We start from the raw sequence: 21,850 nt of genomic DNA on the forward strand, positions 1-21,850 counted from the left end.
ACCCGTGAAGGTCAGTCCATCATGGCGAACAAAAAGGGGCAGCAGGTAAGCTTCTTTCAGACCATGCAGAGCATACTATGGTGATATCTAAGCTAACTATCGACCCAGGAAATGGTCCAGGTCGGTTAGTATTACCCCTTCGCAGCTTCCTCGCAGTTCATAGCTAATCCAGGTGTGTTGCTAAGACAATTCCGAGTAAGTGCAAGACCTGCCGACCTATGCCCCATGAATTAGAACTGACAAACATCAAAGACGCGCAGAATCTCCATTTTGGGCCGCCCGAAACGTATCCCTGAATCAGTCTCAGTCGAAGGACCACGGCCAGAACACTGTGGTTGGCGCTTCATACTCCCACGCCAACATTCTACAGTACGCTATACCATCAAATACCGATTTGGGACCAATTGTCTTCTGGTCGAGGTATACTAATAGGTGTTCTGTCGATAGAAGTGCGTCATCTGGCCCACGCCCTAGAACGCCACCCCGGTCTTCCTCTAGCAATGCCCCATACCCCGCGTCGCAACTAGCACATCGGTCTGGAAATGTGGTCGCTTCGCCCCCTCGTGAAAAGCCATACTCAAGTATCATGAATCAAGGCGTGAATGAGTGGAGTCGTGATCCAACCGACGCAGACGAAGACGATGACGAAGACGATGACGATGAGATTGTTTACGACGACGACGAAGATGAATTTGGACTACCAAGTCTTGCCAGTATGAGGAGGAAGAAATCAGGCCCTTTGAAAGCCAGGAGCATTAATCCTAGCGGCTCGATGGGAGGAAACCCTTCCTCCCTGGGATTTAGCCTCGCGGCTAACAACAGACAACGAGCAAATAGCTCAGACATTGCCGAGGAACGCGGCGCTCCAATGTACCCTACAGCACGGAAGGGGGAAGGAAAGATTCTTCGGCCACAGTACAAAGATATTCTGCAAGGTAGATATCCTATGCTTTCCAATACCTCGGTCACGGACATGCTAACAGTGCCCCCAGATCCTGCAAATGCTTTGAATCTAATCAATCACACTGCGCCGCCGACTAATGCTACACCTAAGGAGAGAGATATGCATTCTAGCCGCATCTCACGAATCAACAAGTTCAAGCGCATTTTGCAGGCAAGCACGGTATCTATTACTGAACTGCGAGACCTTGCATGGTCTGGTGTTCCCGAAGAGGTTCGACCGATGACCTGGCAGCTTCTACTTGGCTATCTTCCCACAAATAGCGAACGACGTATATCAACACTTGAGAGAAAACGAAAGGAGTATCTTGACGGAGTACGACAGGCCTTTGAACGAGGCAGCGGAGCAGCAGCGACAAACCCTCCTTCTTCGGGTACAGGCCGAGGACGAGGACTGGACGAAGCAGTATGGCATCAAATCAGCATAGATGTCCCACGGACAAGTCCTCATCTTCCACTCTACGGCTATGAAGCTACACAGCGTTCTCTTGAACGCATTTTGTATGTGTGGGCTATTCGACACCCCGCCAGTGGTTATGTGCAAGGTATCAACGATTTGGTGACACCATTCTTCCAAGTGTTCCTGGGCGTCTACATCACCAATCTGAATGTTGAAGAAGGCATGGACCCAGGCCAGCTTCCCCGGAGCGTACTGGATGCAGTGGAAGCCGATACTTTCTGGTGTATAACAAAGCTTCTTGATGGCATTCAAGACAACTACATCTATGCCCAGCCAGGCATTCACCGGCAGGTTCGAGCATTGCGAGATTTGACTGTGCGCATTGATTCTGCTCTTGCTAAACACCTCGAGCAAGAGGGCGTGGAGTTCATGCAATTCAGTTTCCGATGGATGAATTGTTTGCTCATGCGGGAAATGAGAATTCAGAACACGATACGCATGTGGGATACTTACATGGTATGTCCCTAGCTGGAAACTTTCCTTTTTTCTTTTCTCTTTTTTCTTTTTTGGACGCTAACAGTCATTCCAGGCCGAGGAGCAGGGCTTCTCACGCTTTCATCTTTATGTCTGTGCTGCATTTTTGGTCAAATGGACGGATCAGCTCCTGAAGATGGATTTCCAAGTATGTGTCTTCAGCACTATATAATGATGCACAATCAAGACTAATTTGTACACAGGAAATCATGATGTTCCTCCAAGCATTGCCTACGAAGGACTGGACTGAGAAAGATATCGAGCTCTTGCTGAGCGAAGCGTTTATCTGGCAGAGCCTATTCCAGGACTCCGCCGCGCACCTCCGAGCTGCTGGTGAACCGCCTGAAAATGGTATCTTTTATTGATAGTAATCATAATTCATCATTCCAATCCGGACTCCAATCCTTATTTTATTTTTGGCGCCCCGGGAATAGCCGTGGTCTCGATCAGCTGAAATGGATTCCTTTTTGGTTGAAAGCCCAGAGCAACTTCAAGAAATCGTTCTCGTCGCACATTCTCGCACGTCTGTCGGCAAGGCCAGTCTCATCCTCGAGAACCGAGCGCACCTTCTCGCGCACCAACTCTGCCACCTTTCCGCGCCTCTTGCGCGAGGGCTTGCTCAAGAGCGCCTGCTGAAGGCGGCTATTGGTCTCTTCCTTGAAGAAATCGGGGACGTCATCATCGTCCATATCCATGACTTCATCAGCGACCTCCTCGGTCGCTTCTTCCTGACCCATATCCATAGCATCACCATCAGCATCTCCCACCGGGCCGTCCTCAACGGGAATGTCGTTTTGGGCGCACCAAGTGCGGTAGTTCGATTCGAGAATGTTCATGATGGTGGGAGTTCCGATGAAACTGGCGCGCAGGGTTTTGTTCTTACGCACGAAGGCAATGCGCAAAAGACCATCCCATTCTTCGTAGTTGATTTGCGGCCTCGGGACCTTAGGGACCATACGGATAACGCTTGACTCGACCAGGGGCGGAGGCTTGAAGTTGTTTTTGCCGACCTTCATGATGTGATCGATCTTCGCCCACATTTGGGCGTTGACGGACAGACGACTGTATAGCTTGTCGCCGGGTTTGGCGAATAAGCGCAAAGCGAATTCACGCTGGAACCTATTGGTAATTATATGTTAGTATCTAACAAACTAATCACCATTTGAGAAACATACATGAGAATACAAGTCCTAGGTGCCGGCAGAGTAGCCAGGAGCTTGAATGTGAGAGGGGAGGAGATCTATAAAGAGTTAAGAAGGTGTACATCGTAGATGAGAGACTGTTAGCACAAACTTGGTAAGGAGTGTTGCTAATGCAAACATCGAAGTATGGAAGCTCCGTCTTCATGACATCCCCGAGGATAACTTCCAGGCGTTTCTGGGCAGGAGTGCCTTGGAAACGCTTGGTGACTTCGGCGGCCATTCGAGGATCCAATTCCACCGCGATCGTCTTCTTGGCCTTCTCCAGAATCTTTGCTGTCAAGTTTCCAGTACCTGGACCAATTTCGAGGACCACATCACTCTGCTTGAGATCGGCCTTGAGAACAATCCTTCATAATGATCAGTTGGGCTTCAATATTCAAATACGCGACGAAAAGAGTACTCACTGCTCGGCGATACCGGGGTTTTTCAAGACGTGCTGGCCGATGTCTGTATTCATCTTGAAAATGCTGTGGGCAGCCTTGGTTTTTGCCATGGCATCTGAGTGCGCGCTGTTGCGCTTCTGGGGCTTGACTTTTGGCATGTTGAAATCTGTCAAACAACGCTTTGCGACTAATGTCTTTGAAAGCAAAGCAAAGCAAAGGTAAACGCGGCGTCGCTGTGGGCAACTTTTTTTCCCGCGATAAGATTGTCGGACTCGGATCTACTTTTCTACGAGGCCCGCCTATCAACTCTCTCCAACTCTTACAGCTTCATGCCCCATCATGGCGTCCGGACGCAAGGATTTTCTTAGCCAGCAGGCGCCGGAGAATTATGTCGCCGGCCTGGGTCGTGGTGCGACCGGTTTCACTACGCGCTCTGACCTAGGACCTGCGCGCGAAGGCCCGACACCTGAACAGATCCAGGCTGCGTTGACGAAACGAGCTGCCGCGCTTGGAGCTGCCGCGCCCACTGCTTACGGCGACAAGTCGCGCGAGAAGGGAGGAAAGGAAGAAAAGGAAGAAGAGGACGATGAGCGCTTCCAGGATCCTGACAATGAGACGGGTTTGTTTGCCTACGGGCAGTTCGACCAGGAAGACGATGAGGCGGATCGAATCTACCAAGAGGTCGATGAGAAGATGGATAGGCGCCGGAAAATTCGAAGGTTAGTACCGTTCCCTTATACCGCCCTTTTTCAAGAGATTTCTTGTTCATCGGGCCAAGCCCCGGTTGTTTGGATAGAATACCGACATGAATCGTTCGCCACCTACAGGGAAGCTCGAGAGCAACAAGAACGCGAAGATTATGAACGAAAAAACCCAAAGATCCAACAGCAATTTGCCGATTTGAAGCGCTCCCTCGCAGCAGTGTCTGAGGACGACTGGGCCAACCTACCCGAAGTTGGTGACCTGACAGGCAAGAACCGACGAGAGAAGCAGAATAGTCGCCAGAGGTTCTACGCCGTGCCGGACAGCGTTATTGCAGGTGCCCGAGACTCAGCCCAGTTTGACACAACCGTTGCCGACGACGGCGGTGCGGCCGATGGAGATGCAGATGGCACTATGACAAATTTTGCGGATATCGGTGCTGCGCGTGACAAGGTGTTGAAAGTCAGATTGGACCAGGCTGCGCTCGGATCAGCTGCAGAGGCCTCGGGAAGTGCCACCAGTATCGACCCCAAGGGTTATCTCACCAGCCTGACCAAATCGGAAGCGAAAGCCGGTGAAGTCGAGGTGGGCGATATTAAGCGAGTTCGAGTCTTGTTGGAATCCGTTACTAAAACCAACCCCAAACACGCCCCCGGATGGATTGCCCTCGCGCGTCTTGAGGAGCTTGCAGGTCGAATTGTTGCAGCCAGAAACATCATCGCTAAAGGATGTGAGCTTTGCCCAAAAAGCGAAGATGCATGGATGGAGAATATCCGTCTGAACGAAGGTCACAACGCCAAGGTTATTGCGGCGAATGCAATCAAGAACAACGACCGCTCTACGGGACTCTGGATCGAGGCCATGAAACTGGAGACAGATTCACGGGCCAAGAAGAACGTGCTTAGGCAAGCTATTTTGCATATTCCTCAATCAGTTCAAATCTGGAAAGAAGCTGTCAATCTGGAAGAAGACCCCGCCGATGCACGCCTTCTGCTGGCAAAGGCCGTAGAGATGATTCCTTTGTCAGTGGAGTTGTGGTTGGCTCTCGCTCGACTTGAGACACCTGAAAATGCTCAGAAGGTCTTGAACGCTGCACGCAAGGCCGTTCCCACAAGCCACGAAATCTGGATTGCTGCCGCTCGTCTTCAAGAACAGATGGGTACATTTGAAAAGGTCAATGTTATGAAGCGTGCCGTCCAGTCCCTCGCCAGAGAGAACGCTATGTTGAAGCGAGAGGAATGGATTGAAGAGGCTCAGCGATGCGAAGAAGAAGGCGCCATCCTCACCTGTGGCGGTATCATTCGCGAGACGCTGGGATGGGGTCTGGATGAAGACGATGATCGGAAAGACATATGGATGGAAGATGCAAAGTCGAGCATTGCCCGGGGCAAGTACGAGACTGCTCGTGCCATCTACGCATATGCCTTACGAGTCTTTGTCAATCGCCGATCCATCTGGCTTGCTGCGGCTGACCTGGAGCGCAACCATGGCGACAAGGAAGCTCTATGGCAAGTTCTCGAGAAAGCCGTTGAAGCATGCCCTCAGAGCGAGGAGCTTTGGTTGCAGCTCGCGAAAGAGAAATGGCAGTCCGGTGAAATCGACGATGCCCGACGAGTTCTCGGCCGTGCCTTCAACCAAAACCCTAACAACGAAGATATCTGGCTTGCTGCTGTCAAGCTCGAGGCGGATGCCCAACAGACCGACCAGGCACGGGAACTTCTGGCTACTGCTCGCCGTGAAGCTGGTACGGATCGCGTGTGGGTCAAGAGTGTTGCTTTTGAGCGGCAGTTGGGCAATATCGACGACGCATTAGATCTCGTCAACCAGGGTCTGCAGCTGTACCCCAAGGCAGACAAACTCTGGATGATGAAGGGCCAAATATACGAGGCTCAAAACAAGTTTCCACAGGCCCGCGAGGCGTACGGAACCGGCACCAGAGCCTGCCCCAAATCCGTGCCGCTTTGGCTGTTGGCATCTCGATTGGAAGAGAAGGCGGGTGCCGTCGTTCGTGCACGCTCCGTTCTTGACCGAGCTCGTCTTGCGGTCCCCAAGAGTGCTGAACTCTGGACAGAGAGTGTGCGCGTGGAACGTCGTGCGAACAACATTGCTCAGGCCAAGGTATTAATGGCGCGGGCGTTGCAGGAGACTCCGGCATCCGGATTGCTCTGGAGTGAGAGTATCTGGCACCTTGAACCGCGGGCACAGCGCAAGGCTCGCAGCTTGGAGGCGATTAAGAAGGTGGACAACGACCCAATTCTGTTCATCACAGTGGCACGAATCTTCTGGGGCGAACGTCGACTAGAGAAGGCGATGACCTGGTTTGAAAAGGCGATCGTCTCGGACAGCGATTACGGTGATGGCTGGGCTTGGTACTACAAGTTCCTTTTGCAGCACGGAACAGAGGTTCGTTTCTTGCTCAATTGCAATTATGAGGGCTTTGCTAACATCTATCTTAAGGACAAACGATCCGACGTTATTACCAAGTGCATTTCAATGGAGCCTAAGCACGGCGAGGTCTGGCAGTCTGTGGCTAAGGACCCGGTCAACGCGCATAAGTCGACGGAGGAGATCTTGAAGATCGTTGCAAATGCTATTAACTAAGATATCACGATGTACTACCATTAAGAGGCGTTTTCTGGATATGATAAATCCAATTTCTATTCATCAGAGCTGGTTTATAGTGTGTCATTAGTTTGATTCAGTAAGATATGCGAGAGGAAAATTCCGAGACAAAGGAATCAAATTCATGGGTATCGAACAAGCTTGACCTCTCCATGCCCGGTAAAGGTCATCGCCATCTGTTCTGCTTTTGCTTTTTCGGGTCGCAAAACAATCAACTTGATACACCTTGTCTGTGAGTAGATACTGTACATTGTAGGGCTCAACAAAGCTCTGGAATAAGTAAAGGGGACTTAAAGTAGTCGAGACAGAACAGCCACGGCAAACCTCCAGAAAAAAACAAACTCCAGAACCAGATGCATAAAAAGATGGAATCCCAGACGCCGTGATCATCCCACCCAAAACCGAGAAACCCGAGATATCAGGAAACCAAATAGAAAAAGAAAGCATGTAGTTTGACAGTATCAAACGGGGACAAAAGGGGTATCAAAGCTCACGCAGCCATCGACAGACACTCGTCGAGTAGAGAACTCAACTGTTCACGATCAGCAATCCCACCTCCTTCCCAATCTGACAGAGAATCATCGATCTCGTCCAGGTCCATTTCGTCTTCGGCGATCTTGATCTCATGTGGTTCGCTAACGCCGTTCTCCAGTCGATCTTGCTTTTCTGTTTCAAGTTCATCTTCAAAGTATCCACCCGCGATCTGGTCTATGATCAAGGGCATATGACCGAGGACACTGCCACTGAGCTCCAGGGTAAGTCGTAGATCCCTGACCCCGAGCGGTCTTCGAACACTGGCCTCTCTGGCCTCGACAGGGAGCAAACCAGTTGCGGTATCCTTTGCGATCTCGCCGCGGGTGTATGCAAGCTCTTCTCGTTCAAGTTGTTCTCGGTATTTCCGCATCATCATTCCGTTGATCGTGCCTGACGGGCCATTGGATCTGGTGCGTGAGAACACCGAGGACAATACCTCCTTCACAAATGTTTCTGTTGCAATTGCCATAAACTCGGCGCACGGCAGACCGGCGCCACTAGGCAGAGATTCTTCGTAACACATAGGGACCATGCGAGCATGAATAGATTCGGCGTCCGGGAACTCGCCCGTCTCTGCGGCGAGGGGCTGCGCATATCGTTTTCGAATTTCCAATTCCCAGTCTGTAGGTTTGAGGTTAGATCGTCCTTGGGATTGAGCGGAGACGCGCGATGCGGTATCGCTGGCCGAGTGTGCGCCTCAGAGGTGGTAGTATCTTACTGGTCTTATTTAATCCACCTGCGCTTGCCGGGACCTGGCTTGGAAGCTTGATCTGCTTGGCAAGGTGGTACTCCTCCAGTTCGGTGGGTGTCGCGTCATTGGGATCGCGCTGCCGAGCATTAGCATCTTCGTCCAATATCCACGACCACAATAGCCATCACATACCTCTGGAATCCCCTTGATTCGCCTACGGTCCCTCGGAGGCAGCTGCATCACCTCCGTTTTCAGTCTCTGCTCCGCGGCATCGCCCGAAATCGGCTTCGACACCATTGAAGGCTTATCGTTCGCCGATACCCAGTTTGCGACACCATGATCCGGAAGGTCTCGAGTGAGGTTTCCGATGATCGCGCAGACAAAGTTATTATGGAGATGTTCAGTTTTAGGATCGGCGCATATTACGTGGTCGACTCGCGACGCGTACTCGTTCTGGTTGTAGTGTCCTAGAATCGGCAGGAGGTCAGGAGGTCAGCTCGGATTTGGGTCAATTCGTCGCGGTCGGTCTTTATGAGAGCCAGGAAATAAAGCGAATGACAGGGGATGGCATGCGCAGCGACACTTACCTAGTAAGAAAAAGGCTGTAGCCTCCTTGTACTCGGCCCACTTGTCTCCGATGGCGGCCTTCAGGTCAGTGTAGGCATGCTCCAGATCGAGTCGCGGAACCGAAATCAGAGCTCTTGATGACTTTTGTGATGCCGAAGCATTAGGCGCCGCACCCTTCGCCGGATTTGAGGCCGAGTCAGTCCGACTCAGGGCGGCCGGATCGATCTGCATGGCTGGACTAGGAGCGCGAGGCGTGGCCGAAGGGCGGCAGATGAGAGGAACTACACATCAAGAGTGTGTAAATTCCGATCGAAGGAGGTGAAGGTGATGGGGTGATGAAGTGATGATGAAAGAAGTGTGGAAGGGAGAGGTTGGACTTCCGTAGGCGGGGAAGCAGCAGCCGCATCGGGTTTCTAGGATTTTATGATCGATATCAGACCCCTTATACTTGCTTCCAGTCGAACTTCAGAAATAGACTTGTGTTTTTCATTAAACTAGCTGGGCTACATCTTCACTCAGAACTCCAAATAGCTGCCCAATTTCTGCGATCATTTCATTGATCTCCTTCGACAACTGGCCAGTCACCAAGACTAGTCTCTCGTCAGCCTAGGAAATCTCCCGGGAAAAAGATAGACTCACTATATGCATACAGTAACGCGCTGTCTTCATCAGTCGTCAGATGCGATGCCTCATGATCCTGGCGATAGCGATAGATGCAAGCTAGAAGCCTGTCGCGAGCGTGATCGATGCTGGGGAGCACATCGCTCAATGGATATTCGAGTTTCATGGACGATGCCATCACTGTGACCGTATTAGCATAGTTCACCAACCAAAGCAAAATCCGCCATAACTCACCGGTCAGCAGATGGCTGATACGAGCAGAAAGCTGTCGTCGTTCTGCAGCAGTGTAACGAAGGAGGGTAATTTCACCCTCGGTGGCGGTTTCGCTCTTCATGAGCTCTAGATTCATCGCATGGAACGCATTCACCATGTCTCGCGTGCGCCGAATGATAGTAGTGTAAATATCCTCTGAAAATGCCATCCGCAGTTCAAATTCGGAGCTTGCAGCGACCAGAAGCGATTCTAGACTGGTTAGGTACCGCTCGAGTTCGAGCTTCTCTCGAGCAGTCATGCACACGACGGAGCGGCCAGTCTTTGCCATGGAAGACAACGGATCGCGCTTCCACACAAGACCCATCCGAAGCCAGAGGATACTGAGGCCATCCTTGAGTCGTTCTCGTGCGCTGATCGGCCAGAGAAAGCGTGTGATGACGATACCCCAGACGCAGCCCGAAAGCACCGCAACGACTCTGTGAAGTGCGATCTCAGAGATAATCGGATCCTGGCCACCTTCGTCCTGGTCACCATCCGCTTCTTTTTGGGCGAGTGAGTAGGCGTAAAGTACGGACAGGTTGTACGTAAGCATAATGAATCGACCCATAGGCCCATTGCCCTTGACAATTGTAATCCATGCCGTCCAGGTAGCCATCAACCAACCCAAAAATGCAAGACCGAAGACATCCCCATTCGTGACATACCAGGCCAAAATTGCACAAAGGGCCCCAAGACAAGTACCGAGGAATCGAGCATACCCCGTGGTATTCGAAGCCCCAATCGTCATTGAGCAAACCAGCATGTACGACAGCAATCCCCACTCACCTCTCCAGTGCTGATAAAAGGGGCGAGTGGAAGGTAGAAAAGCAGGCAGAGCGTAAAGCGCAGCTCCTGCTCCAACCTTGATCGCGTATTTAGTATCGTCCCGACGGAAAACCTTCAGATATTTCCAAAGACGGTAGCCTAGTCTTTGTTTCATGCTGTTATCTGAAGGTGGGCGCAGACGACCTCGAACGGCAGCTGAGACCCTGTCGTCGAAACTGAATGGGCCTGACGACTGTCGCTGCCGATCATTCACAGGGCCTACAAAGAGAGAATCTGGAAGAGTCAGTAAGATGAAATATGGAGTAGCTCGAGGACATGAAATACATACCAGATTCAACAATTCCTTTTTTGTTGTTCTGCCAGAACTTCATCCAATTGTAGGATCGACCGCCAGGTCGTTCCTCGGTTTCAAGCTGCAGCTCATCGAGAATACCCAATAACTCGTGGAGCTGTTCTCCAACTTCCATGAGAGAAAAACTGAAATGGCCACAGCTGGCAGATACTTCTTCAAGATCCGCTTCAGCTTCCTGGTTTTTGAATTTCATTGCTTCTGTCTGCTGGTAAAGAGACTTGAGAGTCTTTCCCCGTGACTCCCGGTAAAGCTCAAGGGCACGATCAAGACTCGTTCTCAGTCGACCATCAATTGACACCTTATAGTCTGGAGCAGGGCCAAATGGGATCTCTCTGAATATCTCCTTCAATGTGAAGGCTAAAGATCTCTGTTTTCAGTTAGCTTCTAAAGTTTCTAGAAACCAGAAAGCTTTAGGTGCTACTTACCATAGACGGGCCCAGATGAGAGATAAATATTGTAAAGACGTCAGCGGGAAGGGCAGACGTGTTATGGTTTGAATCTGTATCGTCATCTGGCACTGGAGTGGAACTGCCTTCTGGAGACAGTTCTTCCTCGGGCCGTTCATCAATTGGTTCCAAAAAGGACCCATCATGATACGACCAGGATCGCTCGAGACTTGCAAAATATTCGATTTGAGTAGCCTCTGCCCCTTCCGAAGAGCCAGACTCGCGAGCAATTGTTTCTCGAATAAGACTGAACTGCAGAGAGGCCGCACTGCGTAGCCCTCCCATATTATGAGTGATGTCCTGCACCCAGCGAACAAGTTTCTTCTCCAAACGATACTCCCGTTCAGAGCCGGCGACGTAATGCTCCAGCTTGGCCTCTTTGACCAGCTTGTCAAGTTGGCTGTAGGCCTTTCGGTGTTTAGTCTCAGCTTCATTGAATTCAGATGATCTGAGTTCTTCCTCAGTCCCGCTCAGGAAGCTTTCAGTGATAATGGCCAACATAACGGCCAATGTGTCTGTGGCCGTGACCAAGTTCGCACGAAGTTTCCTCCGCGCGGAAATGGGAAAGATCAAAAAGGACACGAGCATAGCGATCATCACACCCATGATGACCATCTTCAGGACCTGAGATATCTTGCTCAAAGAAAGGTCGCCGCTCTGAACAGAACCTTCTTTGGTCAGAATAGTAATTGTCGAAAGGGCTGTGAGCGAGCAGGCGACGTTGACAATGGGATCACCGAGTCGCTGCTTGGTCCAGCCCACAAAACCCAGTCCACCACCGCAAAAAACAACGAGGACCAAAGCATGACCAGCTATAGGCATGTTCAGAGTATCTTGGAACAAGTTCTCAACCAGCATACTCGTGATTGAGAGAAAGGAGGAATAACAGAATGCCAGGAGCGCGCAGATCAGGGCGCGAAACATGCTTCCCTGGGATCTCGCGGGGTGGAAGTACACGGTGACCGTAGCCACCATATGCTTTCCATCTTGATGCCCAAGGAAAGTGGAGATGGCAGGAATGAAAGTCGCAAGCGATCCCAGAAAATATGCTAACCCGCACTTCAAGATCCCAATACCCGGCTCTGATACAAGGAACCGATGCATCGACGCCCACAGGGCTCGTAATTGCGTCCATAACCAAGTAATTATACCATTGCGTGGCTCGATCTCGCCGGTAAGCAGCCCGCGTCGTTCCTCGCGGTCATTGTCGTCATCGGGGGCCGCGGTTGTTTGTGTGGTGTTACGCAAGCTCACAAGGCCTTTCAGACGTTGACCGGTTCGTGGGAGGACAAATGTTGCTTGTCGCAGCTACAGCCGTGGTCAGCCGGGTTTCTTGAATGTCGTGGGAGCTTGGGCTGTACAAACCTTTGGGCGCAAGAAGCGCCGAGAGCTACTCGGAGCTTCCGACGGTGACATTCTCGGTATCGACTCACGTCCAGGTGTGGTGGATACTCATGAGAACCTCATAGCGGCTTGTCGTCTTGACTTCGCCTGTCTTAATTGGAACTTGGGCAAAGGTGCAGAAAACACGCTGTGTGGGTGTTGGCACAGACTCTTTTTGCGGCCACATCCCTGCTCCGCCTTTCCCACGCACTCTGTTTACTGTGACTACTATATATCTTCCAACTTCTTCAATTCATCTATTCTCCTTTGAATTTTAGGTACAACTCAATCATTTAAGCCAATTATTTCAGACCTTCCACTTTCCACACCTTCACAGCGGCGTCAGCTCCTGCCGATGCGATCTTGGAGCTTCCGGCGATCCACGCCACGCCGTTAACGCCCTCTTTGTGGGCGTTCTTGAGCTCCAGCCAATCGCCCGGGTTGGCCAAGCTCCAGACGAAGATGTTGGTATCCAGCGATCCACTCACCACGTGAGTGCCGTCCTTGTGCCAGGCGAGTGATGTGATGCGTGCTGTGTGAGCGGTCCATCGATCCGTGATCAGACTACCGTCAGCGACCCTGAAGACCAGGACGCGCCCCTTCTGATCGCCAACCGCCAAGAGAGAAGCATCCGGTGAGAAAGCGAGCGTAGACACTGGGTTACGAGAGGCTTTGATGTCGGTCTTGGGTGACAGGCTCGAGCTGGAGATGCTGCAAATCTGGACTGATCCATCCTCGCCACCAACAGCTGCAACCGCTCCGTGGGCCGCAACATTCGTCACGGGGAAGTTGGTATTGTACTCTCCGGCCTTCTTGCCATCCTGGAAAATCTCAACGGCCTCGGCGGCAGCGACCAGTACAGTCGAATCAGCCGCGGCAGCACCCTTAGGTTGACCTGTAAGCTTGGATGAGCTGCCAGTGTAAGTCTTGGCTGAGGCATCGATGGAGCGAATGGTGTCGTCCCAGCCGACGCTGTAGATTCTTCCTGCACCCTCGGTTGTTGGGGCCAGGCCAGCAACGTAGCCGGGATGCCCCTCACCCTCAATCTCACCGGCAGTACCAGAAGAAATATCCCAGCTGCAGACGCGGCCCTCGAAGCTACCGGTCCACAATGTCTCCTTATCATTCAGGGCAGACTGGTTCATAGAGGTTATGCTCTTCTGATGGCCCTGGATAACCTGCCGGGTCTTGGGGGTGCCCTCAACCAGATAGTTCAGGTCCCCACTTAGAGACAAACTGATAAGAAGGTTGTCGCTTCTGCCCGGTGGCCAAACAACACCAACTTGCTGGTCACGGACAGCCATAGCGCCCTCCTCTCCCAGAGTCCAGCTCTGGGTTGACTTGCCAGCTTCCACATCCCAGATCTTGACGGTTCGGTCAGCGCTAGCGGTCACAAACTTCTTAGAGTCCTTCGACCAAGAGACACCGAAGATACTGCCATTGTGTTCTCCTTCGCCAATCTGACCCTTGGTCTCTCCCGTCTTGCCATCGTAGAGCCAGATCTTGCGGTCTCCACCTACACTGACCAGGGTTGAGCCGTCCGGACTGAACCCAACACCGTAGATGTAGTTGGTGTGCTTATCCGGAACTCCCATGTTGAACTTGAAAGGCGCTCCGTGGTAGAAGACCAGCTTCTTGTCGTCACCGGCGGTGGCCGCGCGGAGGGGTCGCTGCTGCCTGATGGACACCGAGTTGATCTGTTGCGTGTGGCCATATATCTCTCCGACGGTGTTACCACTATCCCAGGTAATGCAGTGCCCAAATCGTTGCTTTCCATCACCGACGGCAATAATGCGCTGTGAATCACCGTCCCAGGCCAAGTCGTTGATGCGGCCATTGACAATGCTGTATTCTCCCTTGGTTATACCCTCGCCAACGCAGTCCCAAACTCTCACAGTACCGGTGGCATCACCACTGGCAACATAGAATCCAGAGGGGGAGAACCGAGCGACGGTTGTTTGGGCTTTGTGCTCGGTGTACTGTCTGGCGGTTGCGGGGTCGTCGATCGAGCGCAAGAAGATAGATTTGTTTGACTGCGATAATTTGACTTAGAAGCGGTTATTTGCGATGAATTTGATGAGAGTACTGTACCGCATAGGCAAGTCGCTCGCCCTTGGCATCGGACGAAAGCTGGGTGGGCTGCCCACGGGTGGTGGAGGGGCTTGCAGCCCAGATGGACTCTGCGCGGGTCAGTCAGAACAATCTAGGATGCGGATGAAAGTATACGAGTCATACCGTTCGTGATTGACATGGGTGTAGGTATATGCAAGGTGAAACGGGGGGAGGTGGGGAGGAAAGGGAGTTGTTTAGGCGGGGCTGCGTTTCCACTCAGCACTATAGCTCCAGGCATCACGCATGAAACGTACATTTCTAACCGCTTATCTAAGGGGGGTCCAAATAGGTTTATATTTATTGTTGAGACATGATATAGTGCAGGATGAAGCCCTGGAAGACGACTCCGTCGATAAAAAAAATTGGGTGGATTTGCGCTGTGTAATAATACATGAAACGGTGTCTCCTGAATCAGGCTCGATGGTTTGTACAAGAACGCCATAGCCGGTTTCAATGGACTGTAATGAGTGAGACGGTGTCTGCTTAGAAGTTGCCGCCCTCGAGCTTAGCCCGGAGTTCGGTAGCCAGGATCTCAGGGTGACGGTGGACAGATGGCATGAGGCCGAGGCCCATGGCTCTGCGGATGGCCTTGGCGATCTTTCGCTGGTTCACAGGTCGCAGACCAGTCTGGTCTCGGTGTCGAATACGGCCCAGAGCAGACACATACTCGGACATGACGGAGAAGTTCTGCGGAGGGAACCGATGTCAGCAATTGGTGTCCAGTTGGATTTGATCCCTCTTTCTTTCTTGATTATCGTCTTCCCATCCTTCTTAAAATAGGCGCTGTGTATCAGAATGAACGTACTTTGTAAAGGTGCAGTGGGTTCAGATTCAACGCATCGAAAGCATCCGTCGAGGGACTCTTGCGCTTGCCCCATTTCTTCATCTCGGCCGGGCTAAGATCATGAGGAGCGTAGACATCACCGGCCTTCCACTCGCGAGTCTGGAACTTTTCCAGCGCTCGGCTTTCTCCTTGAGCCTTCTGATCCTCGAGGAATCGCAGGCGATTCGGTAACCGGCGTCGATGCTGGACTTTCGAGGCTATTTCAGTTTTTTAGCTGTAAGTTCCCTTTGAAGAGGATTCTGACCCAAGCCAATTCTGGGAGGGTGTCGAAGGCCGGGCTTTCCACGCACTCTGTGAAGATGTGGCTCGTTGGGAGGTGAAGGCGCTCATGGCCGCTGTCGAGCTCCAGCGGCAAGCCGATGGCACAGCATGCGCAATGCTGCGCAGTAGCGGAGAAGAGAAGAGATTTACAGACATTGCGATAGATAGACACCGCGATGTCGTGGTGAGGTGGAGGAGGCCAGGATCGAAGCGGATCTTTTTTCGCGGGTGCCAAGACTTGGACCGCCTACTCCGCGTCGCGAAACTTTCGGAAGCATTGAGCTCCACGACCTCTACTATTCTTTTTCATCTACACTGCTCTATCCCTCAGAGAGGCGGCGCTCATTGCCCATTATGCAGTCCCATCTAACGAGACAAGTCTTTCGGGCCATCATCAATAACGAACCGCTCCATTTCTCGCGATGTCGCCGAAATCAATTGCTGCATACCATTTCCCCAACACGAGTACGACCGTGGGCCCCGGTCCTCGGGAATACATCGCGACGAACTTTCTTCGCCTTCAACTTCAACCCGAGCAATGCAGATGCGGGAGAAGGGCAGCCGGCGACCTTGCCCTCGGAAAAGGGTCTACAGCCCATGACCGATCTTAAGCGATCCCTCGAGGACAAAAGCAGAGCTCCGCCAAGCCATACGCTGACAAAAGCTTTCCAGATTTTCTTCGCGACGCGGGTGGAGAACCCTGGAGTCATAAACGGATTCCAGGCTCGGCTGCTGTCTATAACTTGGAGACATCTGAAGGCGCAACAGGGGGAGTTGGATGACCGGGAATTTCAAGATGTATTCTCTGTCGAGAGCCTTGAGAAAATGCTATTTGTGCTCCAGGAGGCGGAGTGTCTCCCTGAGGCGCGCGCTACTATCTTGAAGATTGCTCGCTATGTCTATGCAGAGCTCCGTGCCGATCATGGATTCGGCGTCGACTCAGTCAGTCGACCCGCCCTTCTGGCCTATATTAACTTGCTGGCAAGCAATGGCTGCCCTGCAGAGGCGCGGCTTGTCATTCTCAATTTCGGTGGTCGATTTAGGGGCGCGAAGCCGTCTCCATGGTTGACCGTTATGAAGGGCTTTGCTATGGCGGACGATAATCGCCAATTGCGGAATATCACTCGAGAATTTGAGAAATATGGCATGAAATTTGATCAAGCCTCTCATGAGGAGCTCATCAACCTCCTCATCGAACAGGGTCAGTTCAAGGCTGTCCAGACGGCCTACCAGTGTCCCATTACAGGTGCCTTTGATCCCTCGACACCTAACAAGATGGCCGACATAATTGAGCCTTCCATTTCAACCAAGAAGAACGTCGTCAAGCAAGCAATTCTGAATTCAGAGACCAAGTGGGCTGAGCCAATCTTCCACTCACTTCCTCAGGGACCGGTCCGTGAGACTGTAGGCATTACCTTGCTTTGGGAGGCGGCACATGGCAGTAATGCGTCTTCGCTTGCGGAGAAGGCCAAGACGTGGATTGCGTCTGATGAACAGATTCAGGATGCCATCACCATTGCAGATGTGAACAGTCTTATTCAGTATGCCAATGTCTCGCGGAACCATGAACTCGCCCCTGGGTTTGTTCGACTGGTGGAGCAGTGGGGCCTGGTTCCGGACCAGGAAACCCATCTGTTGCGGTTGGAGTCGTACATCCAGGCCGGTGCTGTGGAGCAGACCCTTGAAATACTTGAGCAGCAAATCGATCTCAGCCTCTTGCCCACCGAAAACCTGCCCCTTTGCAACAAACTGATCGCCATGCTTTGTCTGTCAGAGCAAAGGGATGCTCTGTTCGGGCGAATTTCGTCTCTTCTTGATCCCCTCTTCCAGGAAAATGTGCGGCTGGAGCCTACCACCGTTGCCGCCTTGACACGTATGCTACTTTATCGCTATGACTGGGAAGCCATTTCCGAATTGCTTCGTCCCCGCCTGGGTACCTACGACGACGAAGGAAAGGGTGTCGTCAGGAACGTAATCACGGACTTCATCCTTGACTTGGGTCAGAAGGACCAAGATGTATGGGATGTATACGAGCTGTTCAAACTCGCATTCCCCCAGACTGGTGTCGACGTCCGGACGAGGATCATGTCTAGTTTCTTCGAGCGCAAACGCAGCGACCTTGCCGTTTTGGTATTCGGGCACATGCGCCAGGCGGAAGACCCCAGACGCCGTCCCAAGCCGGATACCTACGCTCGGTGCTTCCAGGGTATTGCGCGGAACAGCGACAAGACCAATCTGGAGCTCGTGCACAACATGTTAAAGCTCGACCTGGAGGTCAATCTTACCACGCGGATTCAGAACGGATTGATGCTGGCCTATGCAGCCTGCGAGATGCCCGAGAAGAGCATGGAGATCTTCCGCCAGATCCTTGGATCTGACGAAGGGCCTTCAAACAAGACTATTGGGATCTTTTTCAAGGTCTGCGAGAAGCACCACAACGGTGCACAGGAGGCCCTGAAGATGCTGAAGAAAGTCAAAAAGGTGGGGATTGAAATTGATCGCCGGCTCTACACCGGGTATATTGAAGCAGTGGCCGCGCAGTGTGAATTCGACGTGGCTACCACTGCGATCGATTCGATGCAGGCGGAGATTGGGGTTCCCCCCACGAGTACAACGTGAGTGGACATCTGATTCATGATTCTGCCCATCGCTAACTTGACCAGGATTGGACTCTTTTACAATGCCATTCCATACCAGTATTGGAAGGACCAGGTGGAGAAGTGGGCTGGACAAAAGTACCCCGAGCTGTGGGCGCATCTGGACACGATGGAGCGCAGCGAGCATGAAGAGGGCCTCAAATTCGATGGCATCTTGAATGAAATCTGGGTGTAGATAAAATAATCATAAGTGTACATTACTTGAATCATACTCGAACACGGCCCACGGAATCCAACGTGGGCTGATCGGAACCATGACAAGGATCAAGTACATAAGCACGATGCCCCTACTTCACCCTTTGTCAACCCACCAAAACCCGACATGGCATCAGGACTCATCTTCAATCCAATCCACCTCCTCCACGCGGCACCCCTTGCGACCAGCACCGCGACACTCGCACACGCCCTGTTGGAACTAATAACCAACTCCGCCTTCCTCCAACCACATATCCGCCAGCAATCCGAACCAGTCCTCCCAACCTGGTACGACCAAGTGTTCGGACGCGCAGTATGGACCGTTGTCACGCTGAATCTGAGCACCATCTCTGCAGCTGCAGCGACACTTCTACTGAACCGACAGCGACGTGATCTGCAGACGCCTGTATTCTACTGGGCGGGAATGGCCGGTGCGATTGGACATCTGATGTTCGTTCCATTTGTGGCGGGGCCGGTGCAGCGCATTGTGGAGGCGAAGGGGGAGAAGCCCGAGTCGACGCGCGATATGGAACGGTGGTTGAGTGTTCATCGGGTGCGCATGCTTGTTGCGGATTTGCCGGCGTGGATTGCATTTGTGGGGGCTGTTTTGACTCTGTAAATAATCTATGATCTATGAACTACTTCACTGCAAGCAATATATTTATCAATGAGATGAGTGGATGGTGATAAATGACAATGGAGATCCACGATAAGCAATTTTCAAAATCCAAAGACGCTTGTAAAATGAACAATGTAGAATGTACAACCGATTCGCCTTCCTTATGTCCAAGATTCGCCAATTGCCAGAGATGTCGAGAATGCTTACAAACTGAAAATACCACTCCGCTTCTTTCCATGCGGATACACAATTAACGCGGAAACAAATAGACCAACCGAGATACCAATAGCCGTCTGAATCATTCCATAGCCCAGTGCAGTCAAAGAACTTCCCGAGTTGGCATTACTGATAGCCGTCGCATTACCAGACGCCACAGCCTCGGCATACTCCAGACCCTGGAGGATGGAGCCACTGGATGCGAGACCCGACGGCACAAGGGTGAAGATACCCGGGATGATAGCAGCAGCAGCATGACCGTGCCACAAGCGACTGTACAAATTGGCAAGAAGACCAATAGTAAAAGCACCGACGGTATTAGAGACCTGGCCGGAGCCAAGTTTCTTGGAGCTGAAGTAGTTGGTCACGTAGCCACAGACACCCAGAAACACAGTAATGGGAACCTGCTTAAGCTTGGCCTGGTTGATGAGGGCGGCGAAGAAACAGAATAGCGCGACCCAGGGGAAATGCTGAATGTATTCATTGCCCCAATCCGTGACTGCGTTAGGGCATGTTGATTGAGTGGTAGCGTTCTTGTCGATTACACCGTAGATCGTGGTGCCGACTGTGACGCCGTAGCCGAGGAAGAGAGAGTAGATGATGGTGAAGACCATGCGGATAGAACCGGCGTTCATCTGATGGGACTGCAGTTCTAAGCTACTGCTGAGGACCGAGAAACCGGGCAAAATCATAGCGATGGACGATTCAGTCAGGGCCGCGTAGCAGAAGACGTTCTCGCCGTTATGCATGATGCTTCCAAATGCACGGGCGAGGAACGAAGTCAAGATGGCTGCTGATACTTCCAGCACGTTGGAGTATGTGGCTGACGACGGGGCGAGAACGTGTTGCATGAAGCCGACCATGGATCCTAAAATGAAGATAACAGGAAGGTCGATAGGACGAGCGGAGAAGGAGTAGGGACCGACAGCGACACTGGCAAGACCAGTCAACAGGACCAACATCCAACGGTTGTAGCGTGGTTTGCGCTGCATAATCTGATCCAGATCCTTGGTGGCATCCTCGATATTAAGCACGTCGTGGACCACATTCTTGTAGACGTTGTGGGTCTCCGCTAGACGAGATAGATCCAGGCCCTGGATGACACGAATAATCTTCACCTCGGCGGTGCGAGTCAAAGGGTCATCAAAGGACATGAACATACAGCCGGGTATGTACATGAACTGGGCGTTGACGTCCAGAACATTGGAAGTCATCATCATGTACTCCTCGAGACGGTGAGTCGGCGCACCGTACTTCATCAAGGCACGACAAAGTTGCATGATATATTGTTGGCGAGCCAGGATAGCGGCAATATGCACCTTCAGCTTGACATCCTTTTCACTCTTGCGTCTCTGCTTCTTGCGTTCCTTGTAATTCATGGTACCAGGCCCCTGTGCACCGGGCACACCGACCCGGCCCATATCCATAGAGGCCTGAATCAAAGAAGAAGTATAGTGATGACCAGACGGCTTTCTCTTGTGCTTTTTCGGCTGAGGCAACTTCTTCAGCATAGGAATGCTGGCCTTGCTGTCGTTGTCTGATCCATTTTTGTACCATTTGACTTTCTCCTTCTTACCATTGAGGGTATTCGTTCCACCGGGCGTGGTCGTTCCCGATCCCAGTCCCGTTTCTGTTCCGATAGCGGTTGCAGGAACAGTCTCTGTTTCAGGGTCAGAGTCTGTTGCAGTGGAAGCCACGCTGATCCTACTCGCAGCGCCAACCTGGTTGGCATACACTCGGAGTAACTGCGAGAGAAGACCTCCGTTAAGGGGGGTTGAGGCTCCGCTTTCGCCGGGCGTCGTTGCGCCAGTCGTTGCGCCAGAGCGCACCTCCTCCCTCCCACGACGATTGCTGGCGATGTGCGGCAGACCCAGCTGCCTCAATAGGTCCTGGGCCTGCGAGTTGTGATCGAGGCCATGCAGGCGAGCTTCTTCATCGTTGGCCTGGCGAGCCTCGAAACTTCTGATATCGTCTGTTGCTCCGTAGTATTCCGGTGACCAAGAAGCCTCCACGCCCTCTGCTTCTCTTTCATGAGGTCGACCCAAACTCTGAGCTATCGTGGCGGTTCTTGTTCGAATGCGCTGGCTGACAGTCCTCCATCGATCAGGGATAGAAGAAGTACTTGGTTTCTCCCTCGCCTCATCCTGGATCTCGGTCTCCTGAATTTCGGAATTAACGGCAGTATTATCGGTATTTTCCCGGTTGATCTCCGTCTCTCCCGCGTAACCCTCCGGGAGGAGGCAAGGCGTCTTTTCTTGTTCGGACATATATGTGGCCGGAGAAAAAGTACCCCACAAACGGCCAAACTTCATCCGGGGGAAGATGAACAGAAGCAGGGGGCACCAGGGGGTTTTGTTTCTAGAAAGGCCAGACTATTCTCCATCAGACCCACGTCGCTAATGTGGGTTGAAGTCATTGCCGGGACGGAACGCGTCAAGCGTGGCGTCTGGTCTTTGATGGACCGAAGGGAAAAAAAAAAAAAAAGGTGAGAAAAAGAGAACAATTTCGAAG

The 21,850-nt window shown here is 52.1% G+C and overlaps 9 protein-coding genes across 9 annotated transcripts; 4 read left to right on the forward strand and 5 right to left on the reverse strand.

Annotated features, from left to right (window-relative positions):
• Window positions 1-21: 21 nt before the first annotated feature.
• On the forward strand, window positions 22-2,259 carry N7443_006816 (GTPase-activating protein GYP1; the record flags this gene model as incomplete). The annotated part of the gene is made up of 7 exons (XM_056886872.1): window positions 22-45; window positions 109-124; window positions 186-195; window positions 253-420; window positions 475-1,876; window positions 1,950-2,042; window positions 2,098-2,259. The coding sequence occupies 7 exons, from the start codon at window positions 22-24 to the stop codon at window positions 2,257-2,259; spliced, it is 1,875 nt and encodes a 624-aa protein (XP_056740521.1).
• An 81-nt stretch (window positions 2,260-2,340) lies between these two features.
• On the reverse strand, window positions 2,341-3,637 carry N7443_006817 (dimethyladenosine transferase; the record flags this gene model as incomplete). The annotated part of the gene is made up of 4 exons (XM_056886873.1): window positions 2,341-3,013; window positions 3,070-3,134; window positions 3,188-3,443; window positions 3,501-3,637. 4 exons carry the CDS (start codon window positions 3,635-3,637, stop codon window positions 2,341-2,343), a joined length of 1,131 nt encoding a protein of 376 aa, XP_056740522.1.
• A 181-nt stretch (window positions 3,638-3,818) lies between these two features.
• N7443_006818 (U4/U6-U5 snRNP complex subunit PRP6) lies at window positions 3,819-6,782 on the forward strand (the record flags this gene model as incomplete). Its single annotated transcript, XM_056886874.1, has 1 exon — window positions 3,819-6,782. One exon carries the CDS (start codon window positions 3,819-3,821, stop codon window positions 6,780-6,782), a length of 2,964 nt encoding a protein of 987 aa, XP_056740523.1.
• A 511-nt stretch (window positions 6,783-7,293) lies between these two features.
• N7443_006819 (Ubiquitin-like modifier-activating enzyme atg7) lies at window positions 7,294-12,468 on the reverse strand (the record flags this gene model as incomplete). Its single annotated transcript, XM_056886875.1, has 9 exons — window positions 7,294-7,958; window positions 8,056-8,164; window positions 8,221-8,495; window positions 8,616-8,876; window positions 9,235-9,396; window positions 9,451-10,527; window positions 10,583-10,973; window positions 11,032-12,360; window positions 12,418-12,468. The coding sequence occupies 9 exons, from the start codon at window positions 12,466-12,468 to the stop codon at window positions 7,294-7,296; spliced, it is 4,320 nt and encodes a 1,439-aa protein (XP_056740524.1).
• A 269-nt stretch (window positions 12,469-12,737) lies between these two features.
• Window positions 12,738-14,686, reverse strand: N7443_006820 (WD40 repeat domain-containing protein; the record flags this gene model as incomplete). Its single annotated transcript, XM_056886876.1, has 3 exons — window positions 12,738-14,468; window positions 14,527-14,615; window positions 14,671-14,686. 3 exons carry the CDS (start codon window positions 14,684-14,686, stop codon window positions 12,738-12,740), a joined length of 1,836 nt encoding a protein of 611 aa, XP_056740525.1.
• A 344-nt stretch (window positions 14,687-15,030) lies between these two features.
• N7443_006821 (mitochondrial 37S ribosomal protein bS18m) lies at window positions 15,031-15,808 on the reverse strand (the record flags this gene model as incomplete). The annotated part of the gene is made up of 3 exons (XM_056886877.1): window positions 15,031-15,234; window positions 15,353-15,588; window positions 15,682-15,808. The coding sequence occupies 3 exons, from the start codon at window positions 15,806-15,808 to the stop codon at window positions 15,031-15,033; spliced, it is 567 nt and encodes a 188-aa protein (XP_056740526.1).
• Window positions 15,809-16,006: 198 nt separating this feature from the next.
• N7443_006822 (uncharacterized protein) lies at window positions 16,007-18,484 on the forward strand (the record flags this gene model as incomplete). The annotated part of the gene is made up of 2 exons (XM_056886878.1): window positions 16,007-18,267; window positions 18,316-18,484. 2 exons carry the CDS (start codon window positions 16,007-16,009, stop codon window positions 18,482-18,484), a joined length of 2,430 nt encoding a protein of 809 aa, XP_056740527.1.
• A 147-nt stretch (window positions 18,485-18,631) lies between these two features.
• N7443_006823 (putative integral membrane protein) lies at window positions 18,632-19,123 on the forward strand (the record flags this gene model as incomplete). The annotated part of the gene is made up of 1 exon (XM_056886879.1): window positions 18,632-19,123. One exon carries the CDS (start codon window positions 18,632-18,634, stop codon window positions 19,121-19,123), a length of 492 nt encoding a protein of 163 aa, XP_056740528.1.
• Window positions 19,124-19,326: 203 nt separating this feature from the next.
• On the reverse strand, window positions 19,327-21,606 carry N7443_006824 (threonine/serine exporter family protein; the record flags this gene model as incomplete). Its single annotated transcript, XM_056886880.1, has 1 exon — window positions 19,327-21,606. The coding sequence occupies one exon, from the start codon at window positions 21,604-21,606 to the stop codon at window positions 19,327-19,329; it is 2,280 nt and encodes a 759-aa protein (XP_056740529.1).
• Between the last annotated feature and the right edge of the window lie 244 nt (window positions 21,607-21,850).

The sequence above is a fragment of the Penicillium atrosanguineum genome, assembly GCF_028827265.1.
Source record: "Penicillium atrosanguineum strain IBT 20685 chromosome Unknown utg000005l_segment0_segment0, whole genome shotgun sequence".
NCBI lineage: Eukaryota > Fungi > Ascomycota > Eurotiomycetes > Eurotiales > Aspergillaceae > Penicillium > Penicillium atrosanguineum.